General features: G+C 38.5%; 1 protein-coding gene across 6 annotated transcripts in view; it reads left to right on the forward strand.

Annotated features, from left to right (window-relative positions):
* The window catches only part of DENND1A (DENN domain containing 1A), a 465276-nt gene that overhangs the window by 98240 nt on the left and 341655 nt on the right, over positions 1-25381 (forward strand). The window contains exon 2 of one of the 6 annotated variants that reach the window (XM_036329704.1): positions 24526-24628. The exons of 4 other annotated variants lie outside the window; for them this stretch is intronic. In XM_036329704.1, coding sequence (XP_036185597.1) covers positions 24622-24628 — 7 coding nt within the window. In that variant the 5' untranslated portion in view covers positions 24526-24621. Of the gene's footprint in view, positions 1-19378; positions 19458-24525; positions 24629-25381 lie in introns of all 6 variants that reach the window. One more of the 6 variants, XM_036329705.1, reaches the window with a different exon arrangement.

A 25381-nucleotide genomic window follows, 5' to 3' on the forward strand; every position in this document is an offset into this window, starting at 1 on the left:
TGGTTTCAAACTCCATGACCTTGGGCAAATGACAACCTCTAAGATTTCACTGTCCACAACAGTAAAATGAAAAAAAAAAAAAAAAAAAAAAAGAGTTATCAGAAAAAATTACATATAGTAAGAAAAGTATTGTTCCTGAAACATTTGGTCTGTGGGTGTGTGTATATATCAGGTGGAGATATAACATATTTCTTAATGTGGATAATGGGTAAAAGAGGTTTGAAAGCCACTGTTGTATCTGTAGCACAGTCTAGTGTAGCCTCTGGGCAACACTGTTAAGTTAGGGCAGCTAAGTGAGGATGTACCCAGCTCTCCAAGCAATGTAATCCCACAAAGCCATGCTGACTTGTGACAGCATTCGAGATCCTAGAATCCCCCTTCGGCATCAATGGCATCACCCAAACTTCTGGCATCACAAAATCCCCAACCCTTATATAGAGCCTATATCTATTTTTAACCTGTATGTTTTTGAAAGGAATTTTTACTTCAGTATGTTGTAAACCATGGTTGTTCTCACTGTATTGAAAAGATATCTACAATATTGTTAGTATTTATTATGGTGACATCTGTCATATAAACTATATAATGATGATGTTAACATTATATCATGTCTGTCATAATGACATTCTCTAACAGCTCAAATTACTGCTCTTATTAAATTTTATTGCCCTGGTGACTTTATAGGCTAGTATTATAGTTTGATAAAATCAAGTGCTATAAAGATAAATAAAAACCCAGCTTATATGTTGGGTCATAGATGGACCGAGACAAAAGGAAACCAAAGCTTTTAAGGATTAAGATGATAATAAGTTATTATTATGGTAGCTTGGTAAGTGATTCCATTTTAAAATAATTTTTATATAGATTTGATAAACATTTGCATAACTGAACTATGATTTTCTTCTTTAAGGCTAGTGGTCAGTTCCAAACCTTTGATGCTGTTGGCTTTCTCTGCATTAATCATTGTTTTATACTCCTGTCTCTAAGGATGCATAAATTATGATAATTGAAGCAAGGGGAGGGCTGGAGCTTGTGGTTGCTGCTGCATTATTGTGTCCACTGGGATGGTATTTTGTGTGCTTGTCCTCTGCAGATTGTTGGGCTAAGGAACTAGATCCTGTCCCCCGCAAAGCTAGAGACAACAATGAATTTTAAAAGGCATGAGAAGGCAGTCCTGTTAAGCGGTCTGTTTGGAACTCTTACAGACTTGATGGGACAGAGTTGTTATGGGGATATTATGAAATCTCACCAAGCATAGCTTGTCTCCTTCTTTACAGTTAATCTGTTTTTGTAGGTATTAGTGGCAAATGCTCAAGTAATTGAAATTGTTACTTCTCATCCTCCCTAAAGAAAGAATGTGGTTAAGTCAGAGTTGTTTTCGCATTACTGATTTCTGTCAGCCATTGCAGACTAGTGCTCTAGATGCTGTCCTTTTCTTAGAACAGGAGCTAAGAAATGGTTTCTCTTTTAGTCTTTACATTATTTTTCATTTTAAAAGTGTGACATTTATTCTTGAATATATGGGAAATAAAAATTTTAAAATGCACCATAAAACTTTCCCAACACTCAGAGATAATTCCTGTTATTTTATTATGTATATTTTTCAGTCTGTTGTCTGTTTTTACATGAGAGAATAATGTGTATATTTTTTATGATTTTGAGATGAAATGAATATTTTTAAGGAAAATACACATTACCAAATAAGCGGAGAAGTGGGAGAAAATGTACCTGGAACAATATGCACGCAGGAATTTGATAAAGTTGTCTAAACACTTTCTAAAAAGTTGCCAGTTCCAGATGGTTTGGCTAGTCAGTATTCACATCTTTTCAGAGAATGCCTGTGCTATTTAAACTGTTCTGAAATATGTTTCTCAGTGATATGCTTCTTCACTTTACTAAGTTGTTGTAACCCAAATACAAAAATGATGACAAAAAATAGTACAGGCCAATCTTATTTATGACAAGGAAACTGACATATGTATTCATGATAGTGCTGTCACTCCTGCCATTTTTTGAAACCTCATAGGAAAATAAATTTTGTATATTTTGAATATTGAATGTTATATTATTCATTATGAATGTAAATGACTTACAAATTAAAACTCTAATTCTGCAAAAGACTATCATATGTACAGTATAGAAAACAGCAATAAAATTTTTTATTTTCAGTTATCTATTGTTGCCTAGAAAAATCACCTCAAAATTTAGGTACCTAACACTGATTTATCATGCTTCTGGGGATGGCTGGGCTTCCCAAGGCAGTTCTTCTGCTCTGTGAGGTGTTGGCTAGAGTCACTCATTCAGCTGGGAGCTCATGTGTCCAAGATGGCTTTACTCATGTGTTTCACCCTTCACCTGGGTGTCTGGAACAGCTGTGTCCCGGCTGACCCTTTCTCTGTCCGTGTGGCCTTTCTTCATTCAGAAGTCCAGCCTTAGGTACATGGCAACCAGATCCTAAAAGGATGAAAGCAGAAGCAGCCACGCCTTCACAGTCCTAGGCTCTAAAGTGGCTCAGCGTCATTTCCTCTGTGTTCTGTTATTGAAAGCAAGTCATGAAGTCAGCCCCATTAAAGGAGAGGGGAAACAGACTCTACACTTGGTGGATGAAGTGGCATGTGCCAAAGAGATGGGACTAATTATTCGTGATATCTTTGAAGACAAACTACCAAAGTAGCTTAAATAGAGCACTTCTAAGCTTTGAGGCTCTCTGTGTGTTCCTTCCCTGAATCTGCCCTCCTATCATCCCTCACTCCCCCTCCCAGATAACTACTGCACCCCCATTTTCAAACATTTTCTTTTCATGATCATTTTACCATATATGTAGGTATCTCTAAATACTGTTTTATTTCGTTTCCATAAACACTATGAATCTGTTTTTAAACTAATCTTTTAAGTTTCTATTTAGAATACCTACATTAAAGATTGTAAAACTCAGAAAAGCAAAATGAAAAAAACTAAAATGGCTTCTAATCTCAATTCGTAGGTATAATATGATCATTGGCAACATTCTGGGATATGTTAATACATGTGCACACACTGTCTCTAGTTCTTTGAATCTCTTTGTCTCTTGATTTTGGATGGTTAAGGCTACTTTTGGTCCTTGAATTTTAGATGGCCAATAGCAAGAATTTAGATTTGCAGGAGATTCATCCAGATGTTTATCTGACTCTTACGATGGTTTGAGTTTGGATAGTGAAGGATAACTGTGTGTATGTGTCAATGTCTGTGTGCATGTGTTTGTATGGTGTGTGATTTTTAAGCAAAGGAGGCAGAGACTGTATAGTAATTTAAAATTTAGGATGGAGAGAAAGTCTCATTAGGTGATTGTTAAGTACTATTCTATCATAGTTCTCAAACTTCAGTGTGTAGCAGTCATCTAGAGATCTTATTAAAGCACTGTTTGCTGGACCACATGCCCAAAATTTGATTAAGTAGGTCTGGTGTAGGCCTGGGAACTTGTATTTTTAACAAGTTTCTGGGTGAGGATGATTCTGATGACTCAGGGACCCCACTTTGAAGACTTATGTTCTACAATATGATTTCTAATGGATGTATTGTAGTTCATCACATAAATTCATCATAATTTATTTATTCAGTCCTTTATAAAACAGGCTGCCTACTTTTGCTATTATAGACAATATTTAATGACCATCATTATGTACATTTATTACAATTTTTTAAAATATATTTTTAGAAGTTGAATTACCTACTCAAAGGGTTGGTACAGTCTTAAGGCCTTTAGTATATAATTCCTAATCATATTCCAGAAGACTGTATCCATTATATTCCAAGTAAAAAAATATGAAAAATTTAAATGAACATTGGAGGAAGTTGCCAAAGGGGCCTCCCCAAACAGTTTAACATTAAAATAAGTTATTTTGTTAAGGTTATTATTTTGTGAGATATATCATTTGGATATAAAAATTCTAATGTATTAAGAAGTTGACCAACTTTTATCATTACACCTTTCACATAGATGATTAACATTTTTAAGTGTATGTCTTCAGATAAAAGGATCTATTTTTCCTCTAACCTCCCAACATGTGGACAAGCATGCTATTTATAATCCTCTATGGTGAAATCTCTGTAATTGTACATGTCCTATAGTAATTTGGTATAAAGAAGAATTATCTTATTTGGTATAAAGAAGAGTTGTTATTACCTAGGGAAGGTAATAATCTCTGATCTTGAAGGCCAATGTTTGGGTCTAAATCTTGTTCCTGCCACTTACTTTGAATCCTCATTAATAATATAAGCTCTAAATCTCAACTATGTTATCTCTGAAATGATGCAAGTAACAACTGGAGGTGTTCATAGAGAGACTGGGTATTTCTGGAAGAGGATAGTAATCTCTCTGTGGAATCCATGTAGTTCTGCCAGCAGTGACTTGCTCCTTCTAGACTTGAGGGAGCATCGCAAGTGAAAGAGCAGTGAGCCATCTATAGCTTTTTCCATCCAGTGGCCATGTTTTTGCCCCCAAGAGTGGGTAGGAATAGAGTTTGCAGGAGACTGAGGAGTACTGCCATCTGTGTTTAGAAAACCTCTATTTTCTTCTTTCATGCAGTAGTCTTTTAATAACTTTTTTTCCTCTGGATTGTTTTGAGGATTTGGATTCTAAAGTATGTGAAAGAAAGTTCTTTGAAGACTGCACAGTGTTTTGTGAACTCAAGGTAACATGACGTTTGGCTCTATTCAAGAGACTATTGAAATTAATCATTTAGTGGCCCTCAAGGGTAGTGTTACAGGGCCAGGTAATCCTATATAATAAAGAGGTAATATGCAAACTAACCCTCACACCCTCACAAGATGGCTGTCTATGACCAGGCTGGTAGGGGGTCAGTGAGGGACGACCAAACGACTGAACAGCAGGCTGCGTGGGGCGACCACGCTGGCAGGGGGGCCGTGAGGGGCAACCAGGCTGGCGGGGGGAGCAGTTGGGGGTGACCAGGCTGGCAGGGGCGGGCAGTTGGGGGTGGCCAGGCTGGCAGGAGGGGGCAGTTAGGAGCGACCAGGCCAACAGAGGGGGCAATTGGGGGCAACCAGGCCAGCAAAGGGGGGTAGTTGGGGGTGACCAGACTGGCAGAGGGGCAGTAAGGGGTGATCAGGCTGGTGGGGGGGGGGCAGTTAGGAGCGACCAGGTCAGCAGGGAGGGGGCAGTTGGGGGCGTCCTGGCTGGTAGCAGGGGACAGTTAGGGGCAACCAGGCTGGCAGGGGGGCAGTTAGGGGCAATCAGTCTGGCATGCAGAGGCAGTGAGGGGTGATCAGGCTGGCGGTGGGCGGGGGAAGGCAGTTAAGGGCAAGCAGGCAAGCAGGCAAGCAATTAGGAGCTAGAGGTCCAGGATTGTGAGAGGGATGTCCAACTGCCGGTTTAGGCCCGATCTTGGGCCTAAACCGGCAGTTGGACATCCCCTGAGGGGTCCCGGATTGGAGAGGGTGCAGGCTGGGCTGAGGGGGACCCCTCCCCACCCCCCCGCACTAATTTCATACACTGGGCCTCTAGTTATTTATATTCCTCCAAATTATTTTTTAATATTTGTTACAGATTATTATTACAGATATCTGTCACAGTTTTTTGACACTAAACACTCTCAATTTAAGAAAAGGTTGTATTAAATAAGTTTGTAAAATACTTATTTGTCTTTATAAATCTCCTTAAAAATAGCTTAATCCATAGCATTTAACTTCTTTGGCTAACCCAGGAAGCCATTTTCAACCTTTGTTTATTTGTTTTTTTATTTTGTGGGGAGAGCTTGTTTTGTACTCTACAAACGAGGTTAAGTTTGGGGAATTCATTAAACCTCCAAGATTCAGTTTCTTCATGTATAATTTAAGAATTATAGTGCCCATCTGATAGGATTGTTGTGAAGTTTAAAAAAAGAAAATGTTTTAAGTCACTTTGGAGCCCATTGCCGAATAGGTCCTCAATTATTGTTGCCTTTCCTCTTTATCCTCTGAACATATTGCTGTAAGTTTTCCTATTCTTTTTGAGTTATTACAGTAGTTTTGTGTTTTTGTACAGATTGCTAGATTGTCCTGAGAGACTAAATTATAGATATATGTAGCCTTCTCATTTTGTTAGATATTCTATAATAAAGGAGAATAAGGTAGTTTGGAAAATTGGATAGGTCATAGCAATGTGTACCTTTAGGAATTCTCTTAGAAAGCATGTGTTTACTAAATTAAAACAATTTTCCCCTTTTTGTTTGGGGAGTGGGGGTGAAGGGATAGTTATTAGAAGTTCTTCCTGATCTGTAGCATAATGATTGTTTGCAGTAACTGACTTTCTGAATTCGATTTGTTTAGTGTGTTGCAGTTGTTTGTAGTCATGTGAATTTAGTGAAGCAGTTATATGATCAAATATGTATTCGGGAGGTGTCAGGCTTTACACATTTGCTGATTATCTAGTTAGGAATACTGCTTATGCTGGTCAATGGTTCCTGCTGATTTAAAAACAGAAGGTGCATCTGTAGATAGTGCTTAGATTGTATAAAATTGGTTGCATTAGCATCTGACACTGCAGGAGAGCAAATTATATCTTGAACGAATAATTTTAAAGAATATAGCTGTTTGTGATATCTTTGTTGTGAAGGTATTGTTTTATTTCATCATCTTAGTTTCAATAAGATTTAATTATCTACCTAACCACATCAGTTCTTTTCTAGTGGGATTGGTCTTTATAGGTTGAATTGTTTTTAGTTTTATATTTTTAATAAAGGAGATTGGCAGCATTAGGAATTACTTTAAGGAATTTTAATTTACTTTTATTCCAGGTACAGTTGGGATCATTGCTAAACTCACAAAAACATCATTCAATTAATAATATCTAACTGATCAGTTTTAAAAATAGTTTATTAGTATTAATATTGTAATATTGCATCTTTAGTTCTTGTTTAAGTATTTTTCTAGGGAGCATCACTTGAACACAAGAAACTAGTGTGCATTGTTCTATTAATAAAGAAGTGATTGTTCTCTGACTTGATTGTTTCAATTGTGTGAATCGGAGAGCAATGTTTTTTTTAGCATGACACTTTGGGAACTGCTACTTGGTTAGGATACTTTTGTTCCAAGGTCTCTTTGAGTCAGTTCCTGTTAAAAGTGAAATGTGACAATCTATATAACAATGAGAATATTTGAACAATACAATACTTGTATTATTATTGGATGGCTTTGAGGAAAACTTCATACTGTGTCTAATTGAATTTATTATGCTTGATGAATTTTTTAAACTGAAGAGTACCTTTTTTGTTTACTTGACCATCGAGTTTACATTTCTAAGTATATGTAAAAGATACAATAAAGTATGTAAATATGCTGAAAATATACAAACTGAAAGATAATAATACAGTAGTTACAGTATAGCATTTCAAAGAAATACTGCTAAAAATTACATTTTCAGTAAGTTAGGTTTTAATAGATGGCAGCAGAAGGAAGGAATAAAAAAAACATCAAATTAACGTTTGCTTTCATTAACAGTTCCTGTGAATTTTTATAAAAGAATTGATCACAGTGAATTTTTATGGTAAATTATCAATGTCTGTATTACATATTTCCTTAAGAATGCCTTATAGTGTCATGTTCAGAAACATATTATTAACTTAAAATAGTGTTCTTTCCCTTTTTCAAGAGAACAAACAATTTAGCTGCTTGATACTAGTTACATTATGTAAATTATTATGGTAAATGTAACATTATGTAAAAAATCTCCAAAGTAGTTATATGAAAATTTATATCAGTGAAATAATTTTTGTTAGTTTATGCAAGAATATTACTATGAATGAAGTTTAGTGATGATTGCAGCAGCCTCAAGTAAGAATTTATTTTCTCTTAACATTGTAACTATTGAGACACATTTTTACCTAAGTGATCCTTTTCTAAATCTAAGCTTTGGGAAGGAGAGGAAAGCTGTGAGATTGTGAATTTTGAGGGCTTGGTAAAAGTTTGGATTGTGTCCCTGTGGAACTCTCTTAAAACTTGGTATTTCATGAGTATAAAAGAACGCTGGTAGAAATGTCTGACCACTCTGCTTTTGCCTAATACTTTCACTTGCTACACATCCAGTACCTGTTTGAATTCGTTGTGCTTTTGTTGGATAAAGGTGTATAAAGACTTTTTCTTTGGGTCTGAGGAAAATTGACCCAATATGTTCTGGTATGTTCTGTCCTACCAAATATCTAGTTATGCTATGCCATATTTAATGGATATTAGGAAACATTAAAACCTTCCTCCAAACATTTTTTAGAAGAAGGTGGCTTTGCCTGCTGCTCTTAAGAATTTGGAGTAAAATGGCTGTGAACCAGAAATAGTTGGCTATCCGTTTGAAAAGTTTTCTTGATTTTCAGTGATGTACTCTTTTCATATGATTATTAACCATTTTGATATCTTCTATTGTGACACTTGGCCTGTTTAAAAACATTTTTTTACCTGTTTTTCTGTTTATTTCTTTCAACTATGTATTCTGAATCCTAAACCTCACAAACTTTTTCCTTCACTCTGATAATTTTCTTCTTCATAGTTTCAAGATTTGTTCATTTTGTTTGAAGTAGGTTGGCTACCTAGGTTAACTCCAAACTGTAGCGGAGCAGGTACAATTCTCTTACCTCATTTGATTAGGTAATGAGTGTCCTTAATTCCCCTGTTCATCCTTCCTCTCAAAACTGCCCTAATTCCTGGGCAATTTCAGAAGAGATTTATCATATCTTACCAGAGAGAGACCACAAATCATGTCTCTTGATGCCCTCTTAGTACCTAACACACTGGTAGTAATGGGTGTGTAAAATAATCTTGCAATGAATAACCCACTGTTCACTGACCCTTTTTTCACTTTGAAAGAGGGTAGTTTGACAGCCTCATACTGTTGGACCTTCTTGGAAAGGGCCAATGGTGAACATCTGAGGGCCAGGACAGGTTAGGAGCCTAGCATGAGTTAGTAAGCTTACTATCTGGCCTAACCAGGATAACAGTACAAATGGAAAAGATCAGGCATCTCACTAGGAAAGGAAGGGGAGCAAGAAATAGAGCAGGGCTGACGGGAAGAGTTGGGCTTTTAGGTACTGCTTAAAAATATAGCTTAGGTAAGGACTCCAATTCTATGTAAGTAGTGGGTCACAGTCAGGGAAGAACTGAATAGTTGGTTACTTCAGAATAGTTGTTTTTATAGGCCTTCTGCATATGGGTAGCATCCACAATCTGTGTTTGCTGCACTCTGTGAATTCGCCTGTCTATATCCCATCTGGAGATCATAGCTGGGAGTAACCAACATTGACAAAGTCCTATTCCTATTCTCAGGGCTGATTTGCTCATTTATTCAAAGATATCTATGTGAGGGACTGTAGTAAGTCTGAGAGAAGCAATAAGAAGTTCTTTCCTAAGGACCATTTGCCTTTGCTGCTACACCTTGATCTTAGGGCTCCCTGAGCACTTTGCTTTAGGCACCTTGAGGTTTGGATTCCCTCTCTTTGTTTCTCTCTCTGTCCTCCCCTGCCCCCCTTTCTTTTTAGACTTGCTTACCAGCCTCTTAACTACTCCTCACCAACTCTGTCACCCCAGAACATCCCACATTTCCTGTGTGCCCTGCTTCTGCAGCCCCGGTTCCTGGGTCTGCTCTCAGCATGGATGCAGTGTCTAAAGGTTGGGTAAACCTTGACAAATTCCACCCAGGAGAGCATTGCCTTGTAACATGAAAGCATACCCGTGATGGTGTTTATAAGACTATTGAGGAAATGCAAATTGAAGAGGAGAGATCGCATAGAATTACCCCAACCCAAGAATCCTTCTGTTTTCTCCTACAAGGTTTTATCTGAAATGGAGTCTGGGCCTTCACAGAATGCAGATATTATAGTAATGGCAAGAGGGAGGAAGCCCCTCCAGACGATGAAGTGAAACTACTGAAGCAAAGTCATGGAGCCAGGCAGAGAGAATGAAAGGAGTCTTTAAAATTCTCATTACTATGTCAAGTGTGTAGGTCTAGTTTAGGACAATTATTGAGTTAATTGCTCCGTAATGGGAAATATTTATTTCAGTGTTCAGACTCCCTAAATCCTTAATTTAAAAGGCATAAATAGAATGGTATTTAAGTAGCCTCTGCTGCTTAAATTTAGAATTTTACTTCATTAAATGGACTTTAGAATTGTTTTCTATCTTTTCTGAGAGTCTTGTTAACTCTGTGGGGTGGTGGGCTGCAGTGAAAACCAGAAAGAAGTTCTTTCCTCAGGACCATTTTTCTTTAAAAGGTAATTAAAAACATGGATGTTTTATCAAAGCAATGAGTTGTCTAAGGATTTTAGATCACAGAGTGAGATAATTTGAGAGTCAAGAAAACTAATTTTGTCAACACTTTCAGATTCTATTTGAGAGAATTCAGGTTCAAAGATTTACAGTGGGGCCTTGACTTACTAGTGTCCTGACTAACGAGTTTTTTGAGATACCAGCTGTCTCTCAGCTGATTTTTTGCATTGAGTTGACAGAGTAATTTGAGTTAACGAGCTCCTTAACGAGCTTGTTCTCGGAATGAATTAAACTCGTAAGTCAAGGCCCCACTGTATTTACAATCACATAGTGGTAGAATCTAGGCCTGCCCACTCCCAGTCCAGCACTTTAATGTTCATGCCAAATCCTTTCCATGTTACAATGGCTATTGCGGTTATCTAAAAACTTACTTAGAAATGATTATGTGCTATGAGTCAAATATTATTGTAGATCAGGGGTGAGGAATGCCCGGCCCGTGAAATACTTTGGCCTGGCCCTGCCAAGGCATTAGAGGTGAGTTAATTAAATGTTTGACCAAATATATAGCAGGCTAATTTTTAAGTTGATAATTTTGTATGGCCTGCTTATAAATATCCAAATGGTCCTGCTCTAGATGTACGGGGGTACAAAGATAAATAAAAGTGGTTCCACATTGAAGAAATTAAGGTTAGGTAGAGAATGTCAGCAAGTAGATGGATTATAGTCCAGTGTGATAAGTCCAGGATAGAGGTATGCACAGATAGGAATCATTCAAGGTCCAGTTGAAGATAAGAGAAACCACTCTATCAGAAAAAGGATTGCATACAGAGATTTCTGTCTTAGAGAGCATTGGAAAGACTGGAGGGATAGGCTGAGGCTGACTCTCCAGAAATGACTTTCAGAGTAGCACTGAGGAAGAGCACACCTAGAGGATAACTCTGCCATGTCAGGAAGCTGGGGGAGTCTGCAAGCTGCCACTCCAAGTGCCAGCCCCAAGGTAGTCCCATCTTTGCTATCTGGGCTCAGGAAGTCTTCATTAAGCTTGTTGCCTCCAGAACCATCATGGCATTCCTTCTAGTTGTGCATCAGGGAAATACAGGGGTCCTTGACTTACAAGTTTAATTCATTCTGTGACGGAGCTCGTAACTCAAATTACTCGTATGTCAAATCATAAAGTGAACGAGTGAGACACGTGATGCTGGGCTGATGTTGTGGCGTTCACTGTGACGTTTGCTGTGCCAATTAGCCGTGGGGTATCTGAAGCTGGCTCATAACCTGAATTTTAGCTCACAACTCAAAGCAAAAAATCGGCCGAGAGATGGCTCGTATCTCGAAAAACTCATTAGTCGGGACACTTGTAAGTCAAGGCCCCACTGTAAGTTCCTCATGTTACCTCCTGGCTTCTTTCTTGCCTGGGCTCTGATTTCAAGTCTCATCAGGTGGATCTGATCAGCAGAATCTAAATCACACCTAATATCATAGTTGTAGGTGCCTTTGGGAAAGTTTTAGCTTTCCAGCCTTTGTAATACTAGAAGGCCCACAGAAGGAGATTGTAATGGCGTCATAATAGTAACTTAATAGTAGTAGAAACAATAGTGACAGAAGCATAGAATAATAGTGACACACATACACACACATATTTATATAATTATACACACACATATAAAATTTAATCCTATCTAATAAAAGCGAAACATGGTAATTAGCGTACGTCTGCTACCCTTCCCATTGGCTAATCAGCGAGATATGCAAATTAACTGCCAGCCAAGATGGCGGCCGGCAGCCAGGCAGCTTGAAGCTAACATGAGGCATGCTTGCTTCAGTGACGGAGGACTCCAACGTTCCCCGCCTGCCTTGCCGGCCTCTGAGCTTGCAGTTTGAAACATTGTTACAAATATAGAAGCTAACAAAACCCCAGAAACGTGCTTTCAGCCCGCCGGGATCTCAGAGCTGGAGTTGATACAGTGTTTCGATTATAGAACACAAACAAATCAGATTCCTGCTTTCAGCAGCAGAGGCCTCAGAGCTGGAGCCAGAGCTAAAGCTGGCCCAGAATAAAAAAGAAAAAAGAAAAAAAGGAGCAGTTGGGAGCTTCAGTCACCCGCCAGCCTGAAAACAGCCCTCAGCCCCTCACCCAGACTGGCCAGGCACCCCAGTGGGGACCCCCACCCTGAAGGGTGTGTGACCAGCTGCAAACAGCCATCATCCCCTCACCCAGGCTGGCCAGGCACCCCAGTGGGGACCCCCACCCTGATCCAGGACACCCTTCAGGGCAAACCAGCTGGCCCCCACCTGTGCACCAGGCCTCTATCCTATATAGTAAAAGGGTAATATGCCTCCCAGCACCGGGATCAGCGGAGCTGAGAGGCCTCCCGGCACCGGGATCAGTGTGACAGGGGGCAGCGCCTAAACCCCCTGATCGCCCTGTGGCTTTGTGTGTGACAGGGGGCGGGGCCACAACCTCCCTATCTGCCCTGCTCTGTTCATGACAGGGTGCGGTGCCCCAACCCCCTGATCGGCCCTGCTCTGTGTGTGACAGGGTGCGGCGCCCCAACCCCCCCTCCACGGGCCCTGCTCTGTGTGTGATGGGGTAGAGCCATAACCTCCCCATCGGCCCTGCCCTGAGTGTGACAGTGGCAGCGCCCCAACCCCCTGATCGGCCCTGCTCTGTGGGTGATAGAGGGCGGTGCCCCAACCCCCTGATCCACCCTGCTCTGTGCGTGACAGGGGGGAGCTCCCCAACCCCCTGATGGGCCCTGCTCTGTGCGTGACAGGGTACGGAGCCCCAACCCCCCTGATGGGCCCTGCTCTGTGCGTGACAGGGGGCAGCGCCCCAACCCCCCTGATGGGCCCTGCTCTGTGCGTGACAGGGTATGGAGCCCCAACCCCCCTGATGGGCCCTGCTCTGTGCGTGACAGGGGGGAGCTCCCCAACCTCCCCATCGACCCTGCCTTGAGTGTGACAGGGGGCGGGGCCCCAACCCCCTAATCGGCCCTACCCTGAGTGTGACTGAGGGTGGCATCACAACCTCCAGATCCGCCCTGCTCTGTGCATGACAGGGGGCGGCGCCCCAACTGATGGTGAAGAGGAGAGCTTAGAGAATTTTCACTGAGAAGTAGTACACCTGAGCTATTTTGAGTTACTTCTTCATAACACAATGGTTAGCATTTCCCATTTTAATGGTGGCGTATCAGGTCACTTGAGTTTATTGATGCTTCCCTTTCAATTTTTGAATTGATGCTTGAAACAAACATAAGAAAAATTACTTATATTTCCTAGTGACAGATTCTGAGAAGTGCAATTACTAAGTTAAGGAGTGTGGTCATTTTTAGTGCTTTGGAATCATATTGCCAAATTATTTCCTCCTCAATCCCCTCTTCCAGTATTTATGTGTGAGGCCCTGTTCCAGGTTCCGGACATATAGCAGTGAGCAAGATAGGCAAAAAGCCCTGCCATCATAAAGCATACATTAGTAGTAGGAAAAACAGATAATACAAAAGTATGTATTATGTTGAATGGTAAAATGTGCTAAGGAGAAAAAAATAACACAGGAAAAGAGAATAAGGAATGGTGGGATAGGGAAATTATAATTTTAAATAAGATGATTGGGGAAGACCACACTAGGAAAGCAACTTTTGAATGACTTAAACTAGAGTGGTCGTGGTGGAGATGGAGAGAAAGGGTCAGAAATTGAATATATTTTGAAGATTTAGTTGACAGGGATGGCAGACAGATTGGATCTGAAATGTGAGAGAAAGAGCAGGAGTTCAGTTTTGGACATGTTAAATTTGAGATGTCTGTTAGAAATCCAAATGGAGATGATGAGTAGATGGTTAGATGAATTAGTCTGGAGTTGGGAGAGGCCTGAGCTGGAGAAACAAATTTAAAGTTGATAGTGCGTATCTGTATTTGAAGTGACAAGACTGAAAGAGACCAGCGAAGGAGGACGTGGAGAAAGAAAAGTGAAGAAGTCCAAGGACTGAACTCTGGAGGCCTTCAGTAGGAAGGGGCCAGTCAGCAAGGAGCCCAAGGAAAGGCCCAGGAGGCAGGGAAGTGGGACGCCAAGGGAGTCACGTGAAGAAGGTGGTTTGAGGAGGAGGAAGTGCTGGGGTCCAACCCCAGCAGGTCCAGGGGTCCCCAAAGGTGTGGATGGAGTCGGCGAAGAAGGAATGACACAGAGACAGCGTTCAGTTGATAAGCAGCCTAGCCAGGATCTCTAGCCAGGATCTCCAGCCAAGTTCTGGTCTGGATCTCCAGCGAAGTTCTGCTTAGGATCTCCAGCTAGGTTCTGTGTCCATGTTCTCTTGCTAGGTTCTCCAGGTTCTCCAGCCAGGTTCAGTCACCAGGTTCTAGTCAGGTTCTTTTGCCAATTTCTGTAGTCAGGTTCAGTCCAGGATCTTTTGCCATGTTCTCTCCAGCAAAGTTCTTCTGTCTGTAGGTTCTGTGTGGGTTCTGTCTTCTAAGTTCTGTGTGTAGGTTCTGTCTTCTGTTGTCTTGTTACATCTGTATTTATACCAGTTGACTCCAATCCTATCAATCTCTATTCCAAAGGTTAGGGCGTTTCTTATCTCCATTCCAGGGAGTAAAGATTATGTAGCTTAAGCATGATTGTTCGTAGTTAAAGTGATTAATTACCCGCCTGGCACTTAGTTAAGAGGTTTTATTCCCTCCCTAACTTCAGGGGAAAATCCCTACCTGGGGAAACAACCTTTCTCAGAGACCTTGGTTAAAACACATAGTGCCAAGAAGGTGAGCAAACATATTAAGAACAGTATGCCATATATGCCAGGTCCCTTGAAACAGCAAGGATGGACCGGCTCCCAGCAAGGAAGCAGTCAAGGTGTCAAGCGGTACTTATAGGTCAAGTCCGATGAGAACTGAGGATTGATAATTGATGTCAGCAGTGAGAAGGTCATTGATGCGTCATTGGTGCACGCATAGTTTCAGAAAAGTGGTGGGCAAAACTTGTTTGGCACAGGTTCAAGAGAGAGTAGGAGTAGGGGAATTGGTGACAGTGAGTATAGACACTTTTGAAGAATATAGCTTTAAAGAGAGTGAAAGTTATGGGGTGGTAGTTGTGGGGGATGGGCTTGACCTTTTAAAAAGTTTTAAAAATACCTGTATGTTTGCATGCTGATGGGAAAAGATCCAGGAGAGAGGTAAATTAATGGGAGAACTGGTGGAATAATGCCTGAGTTGGTGAGGGGGTGGGGCTCTAGTTCACAGGTTGAGGAGGGTCCTTTGCAAGGGGCACAAGCACTTCTTCATAGTAACAGGATGGAAGCAGAACCTATGGGGTCAGAAATAATAAGTGCATAGAAATTGTGGTGGAGGCTTGTGGGAATTCTCTTCTGATTGCTTGGTTTTCTCAGTGAAGGGGCATATAAGGTAATTAATGGCAGTTGAGAATGGAGAAGGTTTGAGGGGAGAGGAGAAAGTATGAAATAGTCACTGAGGAGAGTGAGAGTGAATGAATTAAGGAAAATGCAGTATAATTGCCAAGTTGCATTAAAGCTTACTTACAGTGAATAATCCAAATTTAAAGCTAGATTAGTCAGCATAGCTGTGGGTTTTTCTCTAGTTCAGGCAGGTAGAGGGTTGAGGGTGGATAGTTGGATTTAATAAGGATTGCAATTTTGCCAAGTGTGGGTGACAAATTAAGAGAGTCACAAAGAGACTAAGGGAGTATCTGAGATTGGGTAGAAGACAAGGTCCTTGGTGGGGAGGAGGCTAAGGAATCAAGAATTCAGGGGTTTGGTAGGATCATCTATGTGAATAGTAAAATTGGTAGGGGTGGTGGAATAGTCAGAGAGTGAGTGGCAATGCACCAGGATCCCCACGATTCAAGGAAGAGGAGTAACCTTGGGATCAGTGGATGACAACAGAGCAGAGGCGGGAGAGGAGTGAAGTCTGGTGACATGAGGTTAAAAATATGGGTTTTGGAAAATGAGAGAGAATGGTCTGGAAGTGGCAACAAGAAACAGAGGCCACTTACCCCACCTCCAGGCCTGTAGGAGGAGGAGTGGGGAGGAAACACACACTACTTGAGAGGGCTCCAGAGGAAGCCAGCATTTGCTAGCAATAAGTATGTAAGAATGTGCAGCAAACTTAAAGAGAAGAGGTTGAGACTAGACAGTTCTAGTTAATAATAAAAATATTTTGAAACATGTTTAAAGGTCTTTAAAAAATCAAACATAGAATTACCATATGATCCAACAATTCTACTTCTGGATATATATCCAAAAGAAGTGAAAGCAGGGATTTGAACAAATATTTGTACACTCATGTTCATAGCAACATTATTCACAATAGCCAGGAGGTAGAAGAAACTCAGGTGTCCATAGACAGATGAATGGATAAACAAAATGTGGTATATGCACACAATGGAATATCATTTAGCCTTAAAGGGAGGAAATTCTGACATATCCTACAACATGGATGAGCCTTGAAGACATTATGCTAAGTGAAATAAGTTATTTACAAAAGGACAGAGATTGTGTGATTCCATTTATTGAGGTACCTAGAGTAGTGAAATTCATAGAGAGAGAAAATAGAGTGGTGGTTGCCAGGGGCAGGGGTGGAGGGAACAATGGGGAGTTACTCAGTGGGTTCAGAGTTTTAGTTAGGGAACATGAAACAGCTCTGGAGATGGATGGTAGTTATTTTTGAACAGTAATGTGAACGTACTTAATGCCACCGAATTGTATACTTAAAAATGGTTAAAATGGCAAATTTCATGTTACGTATATTTTTAAAACAACCTCCCCCCCCACACACACACATGCACACACGCACACACACACACTCACACACGTGGTCTAAGGATTTTAGGATATGGGCACTGTTAAGGACTAGGCAGCCATGTCTTGTTTCCAGGGGAAGAGAGGCAGAATTTGGTAGGAAAGTCTTCTGGTTGACAGGCATAGCATGTTTCCCTTGCTGGGGTGTCAGCTGTATCAGTATTGCTTGCACTAATTTGACCTTAGCATTGGGGTTCTCAGTGTGGTTTAGAGGTACTTGGAAACACATTTTCTTAAGTAGGAAAACATTTTCTCTGTGTTCTCATTTGTTTAGCAAGTGATTATATTCATAGATGATACAAGGATAACTTTTACCCTTCAAAATTATTCTGTTTTTAATATGAATTCATCTTTTAAATATTGTATTTACTAGTTGTATTGAGTGCTAGTTACTTTGGAGTCATTTTGTTTATATCCTGAACTTGGCAATAAATAGAGAAATTGGAAAGCTCTCATTTATAATCTGCTAAGGCCTGTTTCATGACAACATGTTTTAGTTATTTGTCCAGTTGTGTTCTTATTGTTGAGTCACAATAATGATGAGAAGACAGATCAACAGGAGGATGCAAATAAATAAAGCCAAAAAGGGAAGCCAGTGCTGGATTCTTGGGAGTCTGATGGATCCAGGCTGAATCCCAGCTCTGTTACTTAACTCTGAATTTGTTCTTAATTAGCCTCACTTTTATTATTTATAAAATAGGGGTACATCTACTTACCTGCAGAGTTGTTGTTATGATTAAATAAGATAATAAAATAAACCGCCTTTGGCAACAACTAGTATACCTAGGCATTCAGTAGGTGGTAGGTAGCTGGTAGTAGTGTAATTATTACTGCAAAAATATTTAATGGGATTCTGTTTCTGAAACCCATAATGCAAACTTAAAAAGCAAAGGAATTAGCAGAAAGGTCCTTCAATTTATACAAAGATTCACCTCAGGGTTTCTGTAAATCTGGGAGAGTCCCTAGTGCATTTGATGTTTACAGATCATTAGCAAACAGATGCCAGGAGGCAAAATAAACTGTAGCTTAAGGATTTTCGAACCACTGACGATGAAGAGAAAATCAGTTTCTGATAAAGTTATAACATTTCTAAGTAATGGCAGATGATGGGAAAATTTTAATTGGGTTTATAAAAGTTTATTTCAGGAACACATGTATTTCCAACTTAAGGCACATCTATACATCTGTAGCCATCTAATTTATACTGCTTGCTTATTTCTCCATTGGGGTTAATAATATAACAACAACTAACATTTATTGTGTGCTTACTATATGCCAGTGTGTCTTTAGGAAGCCTGCAGCATTCAAAGGCTTGTTTTCTATTGGATGTTTTAAAATTGGCCTTTTATCCATTTGGAGAGACTAGGTATTTAATGAGTTTATTTTATTCTTTTTTTCTTATTATGCTAAAATATTTGTTGGGTACTTATTAGTAGATAAGATAATTTGTAGGAGACAAAGCTAAGTAGAACATGGATCCTGACCTCACAGAATACTTACTCACTGACCCCTACACTGTTCAGAAAGGGTGTGTGGTAGGTAGCATGAGATGAACCCTGGCCTAGTCCTGGACTCTACACCTGGCCCTGCCAAGCTCTTCCCTGAGGCCTTTTCCATCCTGGCCAGGATTAGGTTCCATGCCCCTCTACCATTCCCCAGCATAGCACTTACCAAGCCTGTGGTAATTGCTTGTTTAATTCTCTGTACTCTCCATTAGGGTTAGTCTGTAAACTTTTTGCGAGCAAAGACTATGTCCTATTCATTAATTGGATGAGTCACATCAGAGTATTTGTGCCATGAATAAATACTAATTTTTTAACTTTAGGCAAGTGATGACCTTTTGCTTTCTTTAACTGATAAAATTGATTATGATAGTCCCAATATCATAGCTTTGTCATGAATATAAAATTAGAAATTTTATACAAAATACCTATCCTAGTGTCTGGCACATAGTGGGCACTCAATCAATATTTTTTGTTTTTGTTTTTGAGTATATAATTAAGTTATCTCTTTTCACCTAATTGACAGATGTGGTATATCTATTTATGAAGACTATATGCAGTGATGTCATGTTTGTGGGACATAAAGGGCACAGCTGTCATTTAGGTTAGATCTGAAGTACTTATTCATATGGGAGTAAAAATATGACACTTAATAGTACTCATACAAAAAGAGGGGGTAAGATGAATTCTAACTCATAAATTAAATGGAAGCCTGAGATTATAACTATTAGGAAAAAAGTCAATATTCATCTGTCAATTTGATAGATTTTAGGAATTAGTTCCAAAGTCAAACTAATTTTAAAAACCCTAAATATTTAAGTAACCATAAATGTTAATCCCAACTGTAATCAGATTTAATTTTCCGGATGAGAAGATGGGAATATGCTGCAAACCAGTAAAGTTGAAAACTAGGATATTCAGTAGGAAAAAGGTAAGAATATATGAACATATTCTTTTGACATTTATTTCCCTTCCAGCACACCCTCTCTTTTTTATTTTACAGCTTCCTTTGGAATTTGACTAATGCTTGAATTTTGGGTTTATGTGGCGTAAGTTTGGTTAAGGATCAGATTTATTATATTCCTTTTGTAGATGAAATTAGTTATCATTAAGTAGTGGCATTTGCTGGTCAAAATATCATCATTCTCTGGAAAGAAAGATGAAGCTCCCTAGATTTTACTGCATAATGTCAATGGACTCATTATTTGTAGAACAGCTGATGCATTTAGGACTTGTTGATTCACTTAATTGGTAACTGTACTACATTCATAACTCCAACAACTGAAAACAATAGGTCAGTGTCTGCTGTTTATGCATAAATAGTCACATTGGAGCAGGATATGTCTGAAAGGCAGAATATGCTAGTTTGAGGAGAAATCTGGCACATGGTTCCATTGCTTGCCGTACTGAGGTGGGTTGTGCTCTCCTTCCCCGAATAATGCTGTTTGGGATTTTATTATAGGTGTAGATGGTGACCTGTTCTTGTTTTATCAGGCTGGCCTCCGTGAGGCAGTTTTTGAATGTATTTTCAATGCCAGTATTGAGGGAAAAGACTAGAATAGAAAGAAGCATGAATTAAAATTGGTGATGACTCAAAGTTTTTATGTCAGGTATTCTTCATGTTTTATAGAAAAAAGTTAATACCTGAATAGATTTTTTTTTAAACTAAGAAATGCCATTTGTACATGAAAACCAAATGTTTACTTAAAGTACTTTGAAATGATTTTTAAATTAGTGAATTATATTCCTTTTTAATTTCAGGATAAAAATCTGTATTTTAGAATCAGTAATTTTTAATTTTAAAACATTTTAAAGGAAAGACAACAGAAACCATTTTATTTGATTGTCGAGGAAAAGGAAAACGTTGATTTTTTTTTTTACTATAAAACATTTCCTTCAAAAGTATATTATTTTTAATAAGTAAATTTTAACGATCATAGATGGAATAATTTACTAGAATAATTGTATTAGTTACAATGCTAACCTAGTGACTCAGCTATTTTATCATGTAAAGTAAAGCTGGCTGATTTTTTATAGCTATAATAGGTTTAATAGGTAATGTCCTTAAAGTTCTTTATTAGTTCAGAGCGGTCCAGTTTGCAGTCATACTATCAAGAAACTTTAATTCTACATTATACAGAAATATTTAACTTTTTTTCTTGATGATTAAAAGAAATTTATTTCTGATTGTGTTTTGGGGAAGATTGAGCTTATCCTGAAAATGTACAACTTCTCAAACTATTTTCTGAGAGTCTACATTTTTTAGTGTATAAAAGTTGAAAATGTCATTAGGGAAAGAGCAGTGTAATGGACTATTACTGGTTTAAACATATTCCTATCTTCTCATCCAGAAAATTAAATCTGATTACAGTTTGGATTAACATTTATGGTTGTTGGGGAGAGAAAGATAGTATCTTAAACTCCATGAAATTGAGCGAGATTATATCGTTTATAGCTAATTTTGAAGTCTCACTTTTAAAGGGCAGATTTTTTATAATTGTTAACTTTAAATACATTCAATAGTTTGTCTCTTATTGACTGAAGTATACTAGAGATAATGACTAGATAAATTTAGTAGGCATTAAACGCAATATTTTCTGTCTTGATTCCTAACATGTTAAAAGTGAAAGCAGAGTAGATTCCTGGGTTAACGGCCATATTTGCAGTTTCTCTTAAATTTTCCTAAAAAAGCTCCGATTATAGAAGATTGTAACATTTGGTTAGTATGCAGTTGTTATGCCTTTCATAGAAAATGAAGACAGTGTATTTTTTAATAATCAGGTTAAAGTGTTATGCCTTGACCCTTTAAGTGGAGTCCACTGGTGTGACAGAGAAAAAGAGGAAAATAATTTGGTGAGGGTGTGTGTGTGTGTGTGTGTACACATACTAGTTACTGATGCACAAATGAGCCCTCATACATAACCACAGTACTTTTATGAATTATTTGCATTTCTGTTGTAAACGATCTGTCTACCACGTTTTCTAGGAACTTTGAGCCTAAGGCAGAACTCGAGGTTTTAGAGCCTGTGTAAAATAATTTATAGTACCTTTCTAGTAAGTCTTGCCCAAACTCTTATTCTATTAATTAAACATCCTGTGGCAATCTGGTATATCTTAAAGATTTAAAAGTATATTATAGTAGAAAACTACAAAACATGGACTATTGAGATTGAAGAATATTAGCCTTTCCCCTCCTCCTCCTCCTCCTCCTCCTCCTCCTCCTCCTCCTCCTCCTCCTCCTCCTCCTCCTTCTTTTCTTCTTCTTCTTCTTGTCTTCTTCTTCTTCAAAGCAAGACATTTTTGAGATCAAACTTTTTTTTTCTGTGAAGACATAGCCTTCTAAGCATGCTCATGTTCTGTGCCTGAATGAGATTGTGCTGTTGGGAGTCTGTACTGTGAAATGTCTTTTAAATATGGAGATGTGTCTTGTGGCCTCTAGAGGAAGTGGTGCACTTGTTCTGTGTGGGGACAGCCTCTTGCGTGGCCATGGTGCTGGGACAAGGGTAGTGGCCCATTACATTAGGATAATGTGAAGCTTTATTAGGCTTATGTGGCTAAGAGAAATATGCCATCTATCATACCATACATCTTGTTGGCAAGATATTTTAAAGATGATTTTTGTTGTTTAAAAGTATTTCCCTAGGAAATGATTTTTAATTTTATAATAAGGTATTATTTAAATTAGGAGAAAGTTGCTGAGAGAAGGATAAGGGGGGAAGAGGGTGCTATGTACTACTATGTTCTTAATTTTCTGTCAGGGACAAATCTTAGAGAAAAAGCTTGACATATGCCAATAACTCTATTCTTACTGCCAATTGCCTAAGCAAATTATGTGACTTTTTTTAAAGTTAGCTGTTTGGTGACACTGTGTTTGGAGGTGAGGGTATGAATGTGAGAAGGTGTTTTGGAGCATTAGCAATTATAGCATTGGATGGTGGATAAAGAAATAGATACATAAATATTAGAGACCGATGCACAGTTTTCCAGTGTATGTTATTTTCCATATAAAGATATAGAACATTTCATAAAATGTTCCCAGACCGTTTAAAACTCAGAAATGCAGCTGATGCAATGAAATACATAGAGTACTTGTAAAAACATACAGACACGCAAGTGGATTGCTGCCAGACAGAAAATTTAAAGGCGGTTTGCTTAACTGCGGGGTGCTAGGTTTTGTACATGTGCCATGCTGAAACTGTTAGTAAGGCGGGTGTTGTGTTGCTTGAGAAAAGCAGATTGTATTTGGACCTTTTTAACTCAGATGTTTCCAATGTCGATATTTTGGTGACATTGTGGCATAATGATCAACTCACTGTGAAAAAGGATTTCAACCTACTGTATAAAATAGGCATTTTAAAGAAATCCAAACAAATTATTTTTAGTTTTTGTGTTAATTTTTACAAAATGGCTTTCATACTTTTATTAACTATGAGACTGGCTCTCTGAGCTAATTGAATGAAACTTTATAGGTTGGACTTTGGTTTTAAAAAACATTGCCTTTTTTTTTTTAAAAAAAATATTGTTTTAGAAGAGTATTAAGGACCCATGAAATTTGCTTTTGTAACCTTAGGGCCTTAAAGAAAGGAAGTAAAAGTTTTATGCTTGAATCATAGTAAATAAAATTCATGTATTATCTTGGAACATGATTCTGTTAAAATCTAGGAATCTCACTCTAGGGTTAATCTTAGGACATTTGAAGGACTTAAGTTGGTGGTGTTTATTACATTGCCCACCATTGAGGCAGTGTTTAGGATAATATGATTTGAGTGACTCTCATCTTAAAATAGGTCAATTTTTCTTTTTATCTGTGTTTCCTCCTCTTTTTCAATTCTATGTTGTATATATGAATTAAATACATTTCAAAGTGAAAAGTTAATCATTAATGTAGTTTCTTATTAATATAGTTGCTTAAAGAGATTTAAAAACCTTTCTCTAATCTATAGCAAGATATTTTTAAATTAAAGAATATACCACAAATTTTGGTTTCTGATGTTCATCGCCTCACCAAGTGGTAAAAAAAATATAAAGTTTTTGGTTTTATTCCATCTTTATTTTCATTGGTATTTCTGGTTCCCAAGGAGCACAACTACTACAAGAAAGGGGGCATGATATTAAAGATTTATATATGAGTCATTTTTGTCTGAAGTTTTCTGCTTGAAGAGTAAGTGTTAACCACCTGACAATTGGAAGAAAATGAATATGCCTTAGATTATTTTGTGGCTTTCCCAACCTCTGTTTTACAGTGTATTTCAGTGTCTTAGAAGTACATTTTCTTTTAAAATCTTTCTTTTTAAATCTTTTTTTGGTCTTGGGAACAAATTTTAAATCCTAAAAAACCACTTGTTCCACCGCACCCCCATCAAGTCATTTTTGTATGTTTTAGGAATTATAGCCATTGCCCTCTTTTGAGCCTCCCCTCCACTTTCACCCCACCCCACCCCAAACACACTTTTAGAGGTCTGTTGGGCATTTGGCTGTCCCTTTATTATCTTGCTGGCTAATTCTTCCCTGTAGACCTACCTATTGCCGTTACTGCCCTCTGACCTCCTGTCTTAAGAGGACCAAGTTCTTGTGTGATTTTAGCCCTTCAGGCCAGAGAGAAGCAGACAGTGTATTCATTGCCCTACCAGGGCAGCCCTGCACAGTACTGCAGTAGGAATTACAACAGAATTCTGTTAGTCATACTGTAGAAGCGCCAGTTCTCCCATCTAGTATTTGAAGATGAAGGTAAAAAAAGACATTGATCCTTAGTTTTTAAGTCAACCAGAAGATACTTCAGGAGCTGAAATGGTCTACAGATCCTTTAAGTTTTTTGCACCACCCATTTTGGGACACTCTGCTCTTGATGTGATCTTTTGAATATTCTTGCTTTTGTTATTAGTCTTAGGTTTTGAAAAGTAATGTCCATTGACTTTAATGACAAAACAGGTATTTCTAGGATTTAAATATAATATGTGAATAGACCCTTAGTTTTCTCTCTTTTTGATTCTTCCCTGCAGAACAATTACCTGCGTTTTGGTTGTGATTTGAAGGGTTTTAACTTTTACATGGATTCATTTTCACAGAGAAGTAAATTGGTGTTTTAAAACATAGATATGAAAAGTGAGTAGTATGTATTGTCATGATTGTGAGAAAGGACCCTCAACTGTTGTGCTTTTCCAAAAGCCTTTTGCATTGATACATAGTTTCTCAAATAGATATTATTCTGATACTCCCCTTAATGTGTCTCTGAGGAACCAAATCTTTCTTTTATTGGAAAAGATTGAATGGTTTTCTAATCAATAGCAAATGGAGTGCTAATAGCTTTTAATTAGTACACTTCTATATTGACTTAAAGACAGTGGCATTGGATTATCTTGCAACTATGATTGAAGAATCCAGTGACCCCTTTAGTAACTCCATTTAAGCTGAATGTCATGAAAGGTGTTTTCATTTATGTATTTTCTAGTTTCTGAGCAAGTTTAAATCTGTTTACACTGGTAAGCTAAAAGTGTATTGTTTTGTTTTGTTTGTTTTGAAGAATTTACCTAGTTTTATCTGTATTTTCAAGAGCTTTACTGTAAGTATTTTTGAGAGGAATATATTTTATTTTTAAAAGCAAGGAATTTTGCATTTGTTCGTTGAAAGAATTCTCTCACCCTCACTGCCCTAACTTCCCCCTCCCCCACCCCAATCTGAAACTGGTGTTAAAGATGGTTTATCAAGCCTACATCTGTAACCATGAAAAGGAGGCTTCTGATTAGAGAAGAAAAGTCAAGCAGTTTAAGACTCATTTTCTCTGGAAAAAATATACTGAGGGCAATTTGCAGCTAGCGAGGTTTTTGCATTAGGTAATAGTTTCAAGTTAACAGTAGC

This window comes from Myotis myotis, unplaced genomic scaffold (genome assembly GCF_014108235.1).
Source record: "Myotis myotis isolate mMyoMyo1 unplaced genomic scaffold, mMyoMyo1.p scaffold_m19_p_12, whole genome shotgun sequence".
NCBI classification, from domain to species: domain Eukaryota; kingdom Metazoa; phylum Chordata; class Mammalia; order Chiroptera; family Vespertilionidae; genus Myotis; species Myotis myotis.